Below are 10,282 nucleotides of genomic sequence, written 5' to 3'. Positions count from 1 at the left end.
AGCTTGCCTGACCTAGATTTCATGAAAAATGTCCTTGTCCTGAGAACAAAACCTTTCAGTTAAAATGTACCTTCATGTGTGATAAAAAAATAAAAAATAAAATAAAAACATGCAGTCAAATATAGATAGATACATAGATATTTATCAATATAGGCCTATAGATATAATACAATTTCAGAAACACCCATTTAAAAGTGCACTGTTATTTTTAGCGGCATCTAGTGGTGAGGTTGCGAATTGTAACCTGATTGTAACCAACAGAAGTTACGGTGGCCGACAGGAAAAGATGTCATCCTCTGAGACAGTCTTTACAAAGATAAATTAAGAAATTAGGTTTACTTGCTTATTCAGTAAAACGATATGTTATTGCAAATATTATTGTTACTTGTTCTTCATTGTGTCAGTGACTTCAGTTAGCTTCTTTGCACGAAGAACAACATAGTGACGAAACGCGTCTGTCCGTTTAGGGCTCCTGTAGAAACATGTCGGCGCATTTCAATGTAATGGGACCCGCGACGTATGTAGATAGAAATGGCTCATTCTAAGGTAATAAAAACATAACGGTTCATTAAATAAGATCTTTATACACCACTAAACATTATAGGCTATATGATATTGCATTTCTGTCAACAGATCCTCCTAAATATTACACAATGCACCTTTAAACAACAAATGTTGGGTTGAATAATAACATCTATAAATAAAGTTGAAATTTAATATGACGTGATTTATTTTATTTGAAGTATGCCAAAAGTCAAAACCCTCCCTGATCCACCCATTTCTTATCTGCTATTAAAGTCTTAACAGGCAGGTGAGCAGGATTCCAGAACACTACTGATGCTACATGCTGCCATCTAGTGGTGATAACTATATGCAGTGACAGAAAATTATTCAACAGATGAATTTTTCTATTCACACTGAAAAATGAACTAAGTTATTTAAAGGCCAAGAACTAGCACATAGCCTCTATTTTTTTCACCATTCAGACAGACAGACAGACAGACAGACAGACAGATAGATAGATAGATAGATAGATAGATAGATAGATAGATAGATAGATAGATAGATAGATAGATAGATAACAAAAGCTCATCCGTAAACACTTTTGACCCGTAGAGGGCGCTATGCACACATAAATACCATACCGTTACACACACACAACCTGATTAAAGTTTTTACTAACTGAAAGAGTAAAAACCACAGCATGACATCTTCACATGTGAAAACACCTAAGACTCAAAACTTCCTCCAAACATGAAACAACAAGCCTGACTCATGTGGCAGACTGAGGCTGGGCCAAAAAAATAAATATCACGATCTCTAAGCAACATAATATGCTGAAAATGCTTCCGTTTGAAATCCTGAAAGCGTTTCGGAGTGTATAATGATGAAGGTGCACACAATTGGACCCATTCGGTTATACCGGACACTTCTCGAGGTCCAGGTCCGATTCTGTGCTCGCAGTAATCAGATCCGTGGGTGGATCTTCCTCTTCTCCGGCTGTTGCTTCAGTCATACTTTCACACACACAAAATAACCCCGGCCGGTGTAATAAAGGCTGACATTGATGTCAACACGTTTATTTACACAATCCTGACCTGCGCCCTCTTTTAATAAATAGTTTTATATTGAAAAGTTAAAGATGGATTTTAACGTGAAAAGACTGGCAGCGGACGCTGGTACTTTATTCAGTCGGGCGGTGCAAGTAAGTGAAGATCCAGATTCTCTGTAAAGATGCGTAAAGTTTTTATTTAGGTTTTATTTCAACACTTTTATCCTAAACACTGACATTTTGGACGTTAAGGCGCTTTAAGAGATTTCCAATGTTGTATTTCTGTATCTTTCTTTCTCTTTCTCTTTTATTCAGGGCCTCTCTTTCTTTCTCTCTCGTGCTCTAACGTTAAATCGGGTTTGTTCATCGATTTAGCAGCGAAATGTCATTATTTCTTGATTTTATGGCAAAAGCAAACATTAAAGGCTCAGTAATGTCGATTAGACATGCATACTTTGTCATATGGTCAAAATACACACTGATATTTTAAAAATGTGTCCAGATTTAGTTTGTGAGGCTAACGCTAACAGGCTAAAGTAGAGTTTAATCCGGCAGAGCTCAGCACAAAAACACAAAGGCTGTGTCTTAAAACCTACTGAGCTGTCTAGCCAGAGAAAAATACTATCAATGTACTAGAAGTAGGCTATACTTGTAAGTGCACTGTAGGCTAATTGTTTCAATACTACTTGGGACTAAATTGGCCCACTTTTTAGTGTATAAAGGTATACTTTTAAGTATACTTTATATAGATAGATAGATAGATAGATACATTTGATGTATTTAGATATATTTTTGCGTGTGTGTAACTACATCAAAATGTTGAACATTAGAAGGTATTACATGTGATAACACGTTACCTTGTTTAATATTTGTGGCAGTAATATGGGCAAACCTTTTTTTTTTCTTTTTTTTTAATGCCTGCTGTCTTCACATACAGTTCACAGAAGAAAAATTTGGCCAGGCTGAGAAGACAGAGTTGGATGCTCATTTGGAGAATCTCCTCACCAGAGCTGAATGCACTAAACAATGGACAGAGAAGATTTTGAAGCAGACAGAAGTGTTACTGCAGCCAAACCCAAGTAAGATCCATTCAGTGATTAGATGATTCATTAGCTTTCACATCTTCATCTAATCAGCGGTTAATTATTTACCCCATGGAAAGATATCGAGGACCTACTACTAGTGTTTGTTTTATGTTTCGACCTTTAGGCTACATGTACAATTTTATTATATTTCTCTTAGAAGGTTCCTCTTCTCTGGAACCCATCCATATTTATTCTTTCCTCGTGTTCAAATCTCACAAAATGTCAGAAAGTCTGTAACTATAACTACAGCTGTTAGAGCCTCACTATGGTGCCACACCACTTTCAAATATCAGCAGGACAGAAAAACACTCGCACAACAGGAGGGAACAAACAGCTGATTAAAACACAGATCTAGCACGCACACCTGTCTACTCAATCACATATAGAAAATCACATTCCTTTACTCTTCTTTTTTTGTGTGTATTTAGAGATTGCTTTTTAAGGATGCAACCATGGTGCTGTAGTATTTATTTATTTTAATTATTTGGGAATTATTTTAATTCTTTTTACTTTTTAAATATAATTATTATTGTTATTAGTCATGTCTGGATAGAAGGGGAAAAACTGGTAACACATTACAATAAGGTCCCATTAGTTAAAGGAATAGTTCACCCAAAAATGAAAATTCTGTCATCATTTACTCACCCTCAAGTTGTTCCAAACTTGTATGAATTTCTTTATTCTACTGAACACAAAAGAAGATATTTGGAAGAATGTCGGGTAATCAAACAGTTGATGGCACCATTGACTTCCATAGTAGGAAAAAAAATACTACGGAATCAATGGGATCCATTGGGGTTGGGGTCTGGTTACCAACAATCTATAAATGATCAAGTAGAACTAGCTCCAAAACAGTTTACCACTTTTTACAGTAAATACAGTACCCTTTTACTCGTAAATATTGAAATTAGTCTAAATATAATATATTAATTTGATGTGGCATTGATCAATAGTATAGAGTTAATATGTATTGTAATGTTATTCATACTATCTGCATTTTCAGATGTCAGAATAGAAGAATTCTTCTATGAAAAACTAGACAAGAAGGCCCCAACACGGATGAACAACCATGAGCTTCTGGGGCAATCCATGATCGACTCTGGGAATGAATCTGGGCCTGGAACAGCCTACGGTAAGCACCAAACACACAGGCAGCATAGTGGATAATACCTCATTCAATAATAGTAGTCCATTGACAGTACCCCATTACCCCTTGCTTGAATGTAAACACCTACTAAAACACTAGTAGACTGTTTGCTAGTTGAAAATGGCCTTTAGACATCTCATCATTTTTATAAAATAAAATCATGTTGATGATATTGAATTAGTATATTGTACAGTTGGTCCGTTTCTGTCCACAGGAAACGCTCTGATTAAATGTGGCGAGACGGAGAAGCAGATTGGAGGAGCGGAGCGAGAGTTCATTCAGAGCTCTGCCATCAATTTCCTCACGCCTTTCCGCAACTTTTTAGAAGGAGACTTCAAGACTATATTGGTAAGATCAGGCAACCCTAATAACTGACACACTGATTTCTGAAACATACCCACCTTATTTTTCACGTAAGTGCGGCCGAGGCCGTTTGTAAATTGAATGTGTCCGGCTACATCAGCTTCGGTTATTTTTAGCTGTACAAAACAGCTTGTTATTCTGCTTGATATTGCAAACTATTATTTCTTACAGTGTTATTTTAATGTATTGTTGTAATTATTATTATAAATTATTATATAACTATTATAAACACAATGCATTTACTGCACTTTTTTATTCTTATTTCCCTATAGTAGCTAATGAATTGAAAGTCTCACACATCCACAGAAAATAGCTTACTTCTGTGTTGAAAAATAAGGTGGATATGATTTAGAAACATGGCTATATACACCTCCACCTCCACAATCAAAAGTGAAAAAAAAAAAAAAAATTCCTTTTTCCATCAGAATATTAAGCAGCACAACTGTTTTCAACATTGATAATAATACAAAATGTTTATTGAGCAGCAAATCAGCCTATTAGAAGGATCATGAAAAAGTCTGCTTTGCATCACATGGATAAACTCATTTATTTTTCTATATGAAAATAGAAAAGTTCATTTTTAAAAGTTAATAATATTTCTCAATTGGGTTTAATGTGTTTTTTCGCCATTGAAACTAAATGTGTGAAGCTATAACAGGTTTAGCTTAAAGAATGTCAGAGAGTTTTTAACAGTGCAAATTTAACTTTAAATTCCTTTTTTTATGGAATATTGCAGTGTTTGCTATACACAAATGATTTATCCGTGCTTCATTTGCCAACTTAAACACAACAAACTCTTCTGCTTCTTTACAGAAAGAGCGTAAACTGCTTCAGAACAAAAGACTGGACCTTGATGCCGCAAAGACCAAGCTAAAGAAAGCCAAAATGGCTGATGCCAGAGCTCTGGTGAGTTATTATTGCTTCTATACAAGTTAAAATGGCATTTTCCCCTTTAATATGATGTAGTGTCACAGAATTTCCTACTGGAAATGAAGTAGGACTGGAAATTTCCTACTGGAAATTCTTTACAAATATAAGCTACAGCCCAGAAACTAGTAATCAGAGATGGCACTTGCCATCTTCCCTAAACGCAGCTCTGAACTGTCTCTTGTTTTTCTGTCGGCACACGAAAGCCTCTCGGATCTACCCCTCCACCAGGGGACGCTGGCTATGTTGCCAATTTCTCCTTCATGGTGAATTTTCTCCATGTAAAGTGGCTAAAGGTTGGTCTGCGTGTGTTTCTCTCCAGTGCCAAGTTCCACTCTGCTTAAGAAGAGCCACCTTTAAGACATGCTAGTTCCTCTTTAAGTTGTTGATTAAGCTCTTTTGTCCCGGATATTAGCAGTGTGTGTGTTTCCAGGTTCCTTTTTTTGTGCATATAGAGTTTGGAAAGAGGATATCCATGTTTGCTCAACATCGTGATGACATTTCAAAACTGCTCTTCGCCCTTGGCCCCAGTTTCACAAGAGAAGTACAGAAGTGCTTCAAGATTGTCTCCTCAAGTCCAGCACTCTCAACCTACACACACACACATATATATATATATATATATATTTACACCCACATACACACATTAGTACCCAAAAAAACAGCTGCTCTCTTCCAAAATGGGAAGTGTTGATACTGTGAAGTGAGCAAGTAGTTCTTAGTCAGTTGCTGCAAATAGTTCATGTTCCCTGCAACAGCAGTGATTTGTGTTGCAATCTTAATCATGCTAACCATAGTTTTTGACAAAATACCATATTATGATTGTTGTTAGCACTATAAAACTGGGTTAACTTGGTAATCACACCACTGTAATCAAAATCAAAATGACTCTGAAAGTGTCTGTTTGAAAGAAATCAAATGCATTTATTTGTTTTAGTCACAACGACTATAGTAACTGGTATTTTGGTGGAAACTTGGGTTACCATGCTACATTTTCCTCAGTGATGCTAGCTGCTAATGTTGTGGCTGTAGTCTGTGTAGATGTTTAAGTGTTAATCCTCAGTTTTATCTCTAAATATATTATTGCTGTTTTCAAATGCTGTGCAGATGTGGGCAGAGGAAGTGACAAAGGTAAGGAGAATGTTCTGCCATTTTGGATCATCTGTGAATCTTGGCGCTAATGTGAAAACTGCAGTCTGTGTCGTGATGAGTTTCTCTCTACAGTGATAAACTGGAAATTGTGGATCACAGTTAGGCAGTATTGCCTGTGTTCACACGGCTTTTCCTTTGCCTGTAATTTCCAACATTTTATGTTTCTGGTGTTATGCAAGATTTCTCAATGCCTGATGGCTAATCAAAACTATGTGTTAAGCTAGGAGGCTAAGCTAGCAGGCTGTTAGCTTGCAAACTGAATACAAAAAGTAGATTCAAGGTCCACTCAAAGGATCTTGCATGAAATTTGCATTCTGTTGACTAGTTTATCTGATATCTCAAATTTACTTTTATCATTATAATGCCCATACCATTGTTATATGCCCATACTATTATATTACTCATTCATATTTTGAATTTTTTTTGTTTATATTTCCAGTTTTCATTTTAAGATCATTTTATGTGCTTTTGTCATATTTATTTCCCATTTCAGTTTCAGTAATTTTAGTACTTCAACTTATTTATTTCAGTTGTTTTGTTTAAATGTTTTATTAACAGTTTTAGTTTACAACACTGGGCAATACTGCATCTAAATTCTCTTATTGCCTCATATTGTTATCACTTCATAATCTCAGCAGAAGCAGAATGTCATCCAGGTATTTTGCACCTACTGTTTTATAAAAAATGCATATTCATATAACTTATCAATATCAATTCCCGCTCTACATGTTTCCTTGTTCGAGAAGCCGTTTCACTCGGATATACGTCACAATAGGGAAGAAAAGACTATCGCAACTTCCGTTTCACGCCGACTTTAGTTCACCCCAAAATGAAAATTTCCTAATAATTTACTCACCCCAATGCCATCCAAGATATCCATGTCTTTCTTTCCTCAGTGGGAGAGAAATTATGTTTTTTGAGGAAAACATTTCTGGATTTTTCTTCTAACAATGGACCTCATTGGTTACCATAGTTTTTAAGTCCAAATCAATGCAGTTTCAAAAGTCTTTGAAGTGTTTAAACGGGCTGTACGCGATCACAGCTGAAGAAGAGGTTGTTATCTAGTGAAAAGATAGGTCATTTTCAAACAAAAATTATGATTTATAGACTTTTTACCTTCAATAGTTCGGATTGAGCTGATCAACAAACGGACAGGGAACTACGTCATCACGTTGAAAGGTCACGCCGGCGGCCGGCAGAAGTACCGACCCACTGTTTACAATGCGACCGTACGTAGGAGGATAGTTCAAATAGTGTTGTTTGCTATTATATAGTAATAGTATTCAGTGAATATGAATATGAATATGAATAGTATATGAATAACATTCTGATGAATATGAATAGTAGTTAAAATAGTATTGCCGGCGCCGGCGTGACCTTTCAACGTGATGACGTAGTTCCCTGTCCGTTTGTTGATCAGCTCAATCTTAACTATTGAAGGTAAAAAGTCTATAATTTTTTTTTTTTTTTTTTAATGACCTATCGTTTCGCTAGATAACAACCTCTTCTTCAGCTGTGATCGCGTACAGCCCGTTTAAACACTTCAAAGACTTTTGAAACTGCATTGATTTGGACTTAAAAACGATGGTAACCAATGAAGTCCATTGTTAGAAGAAAAATCCAGAAATGTTTTCCTCAAAAAACATAATTTCTCTCCCACTGAGGAAAGAAAGACATGGATATCTTGGATGGCATTGGGGTGAGTAAATTATTAGGAAATTTTCATTTTGAGGTGAACTAATCCTTTTAAGCTGAATCAGCAAAACATTCCTTGACTATTTCTCTCACTCTCTTTCAGGCCGAGCAGGATCTGAAGATGACACAGAGTGAGTTTGACAGACAGGCAGAAATCACCAGGCTTCTTCTGGAAGGAATCAGCAGTACACATGTGAGCTCTCATCTGAAAACCTGCCGCTCACTGGGCCGCCTGCCAATCCACATCTCACGAGCCCTCAGTTTTACTCGAAAAACCCAATGTCTGACCATATCATCTCTCTCCCAACCTTCTTTCTTCCCCAGGCCCATCATCTCCGCTGTCTAAATGACTTTGTGGAGGCTCAGATGACATATTACGCCCAGTGTTACCAGTACATGGTGGACCTCCAAAAGCAGTTGGGAAAGTAAGACATAATCAGTATATTTTTTTCTGTTTTTGAATCATTTTAATTATTATTTAACTCATCTGGAATTTTTTTTTTTTTTCTCCAGCTTCCCTTCGGCTTTCTCTTCCAACAACAACCAGTCGACGGCCAGCGTCTCCGTACCCATCCTGCCACTGTCAGCCCCTCTTCCTTCCACCACAGGCAATGCGTCTTCAGGTTTCACCGAGCTGCAGAACTTCAGCGGGAGCCGTAAAGCGCGAGTGCTGTACGATTACGACGCCGCGGGCAGCAACGAGCTCTCCTTATTGGCCGATGAGGTAGCGGCCCACTTGTGTGTCGCTGATTTTGAATAATACTTTCTTGGTTTGAATTCCTAGTGGCATAGCATGTCCTTTTTCTTTCAGGTGATCATGGTGAGCAGCGTTCCAGGCATGGACTCTGATTGGCTGATGGGGGAACGTGGGACTCAGAAGGGAAAAGTGCCCATTACCTACTTGGAGCTGCTAAATTAAAAGAAAACGAGTGTTGTTGGAACCAAAACAGATCGGTATAGTGTAATCCAGCTGTGCTGCGTACCGTATATGCAAACAAGACGTCTTGTGCTGCTCACATGCAACAGTATTTCATTGGATGTGACGTCTTGCAGTCCCAGTATGGGAAGAGGTTCTAACCGGAAGACTGTTTACAAATGAATTAATGCAGAATTATTTTTTAAATGCTTTTGATGTGACATGTTTACTGCCAACATGCCTTGTTATTATACAAAAACTCCAAGAGTGACTTATTATTTGAGTATTTACATGTGTTTACAACAAGAAAGTATTAAGACTGATTTGTCTTTTTTATGAATTTGAAAGTGGCTTCCATTATGTACATGAACTCTTATTAGGTTCTAGAACATTTCAAAGCAATTCCTGTAGAAGTGGAGCTATGAATATGCCATAATTTATTTTCAGGGTTATGCAGCCACATCGTAGCTGACATGGGCCTCAATTATTATCTTCTGCAGTTTACATTTCTCTTCATTGTGTTAAAAGTTTGAGCACACAAAGAAAATGCTTTTTTTGCACGCAGACAGCCTTTCCTGTTATGAATTATGAAACTGTCCTTTTTATATTCATGCAGTTTTCAAAAAGCGCATGGTAAGGATACATCCTATTATGATCCAGTTATTAATTTCATGATACAAACAACTACTTTTTTTATACCCATGTGCCTTACAATCGTCTTGAGGTTGATGTTTTTAAATTGTTTAGAGCAACAAAAAAAAAGTGCTAATTTTACACATTTATGCCATCCTCTATAATAAAAGCACATTTTTTTGTTTACATTTATAACTACAAAAGCACAGGTTATCTAACTGCTTAAATTCTGATTACTATCATAGATTTATAAACAATGTTTTCATTACATAATAAAAATGTGTAGACTTTTTACCCTCCTGTGTTTTGATTCTGAATTGTCTCATTTCGTGCACAGTTTCATGTTTGCTATTGCTATTAATTTCATGTTTGGAATAGGACACTAATTTGAACTATTTCTGCAGTATACAGTATAATAGGTGACATGCTAATTTTCTTATAAGAATGTTAAGACATTCAATAAAGAAAGGAACAAAAAAAATTGATTTAATGTGCAAAATGGCAGTTTTTATTTAAAATATTTCAACAAGCATTTTATGGTTGCATGATACTGTTTCACATACTATTTTTATACTAGAATTAAATGCAGTAGTATGCTTTTATGAATGACTGTTCTCTCAAATGTCAGTAGAGGTCAGGCTTTTCACTGGGTAATCGTTTTAGGTTTAGGTTACCTTAAAGTTACACATATAGTCATTATATGCATTAATTCATACAGTAATATGCTTAAATGTAACCGTTGCCTGTTTGCCTATATAGGAAGCCTATTTTTTGAACATACTCATCTTCATTGAACAGAGTAAAAAATAATC

The 10,282-nt window shown here is 36.3% G+C and overlaps 1 protein-coding gene across 1 annotated transcript; it reads left to right on the top strand.

The window, feature by feature from the left end:
• The first annotated feature begins 1,164 nt into the window (after positions 1-1,164).
• On the top strand, positions 1,165-9,764 carry sh3glb1a (SH3-domain GRB2-like endophilin B1a). The gene is made up of 9 exons (XM_084398136.1): positions 1,165-1,705; positions 2,490-2,631; positions 3,641-3,769; positions 3,999-4,132; positions 4,961-5,053; positions 8,025-8,114; positions 8,246-8,346; positions 8,435-8,645; positions 8,733-9,764. Exons 1-9 carry the CDS (start codon positions 1,643-1,645, stop codon positions 8,838-8,840), a joined length of 1,071 nt encoding a protein of 356 aa, XP_084254262.1. The 5' UTR covers positions 1,165-1,642; the 3' UTR covers positions 8,841-9,764.
• Positions 9,765-10,282: the final 518 nt, after the last annotated feature.

Source organism: Rutilus rutilus, assembly GCF_951802725.1.
Source record: "Rutilus rutilus genome assembly, chromosome: 24".
Taxonomy (NCBI): Eukaryota; Metazoa; Chordata; class Actinopteri; order Cypriniformes; family Leuciscidae; genus Rutilus; species Rutilus rutilus.
The sequence above is the reverse complement of the archived record's forward strand: the minus strand, read 5'-3'. Positions and strand labels throughout refer to the sequence as shown.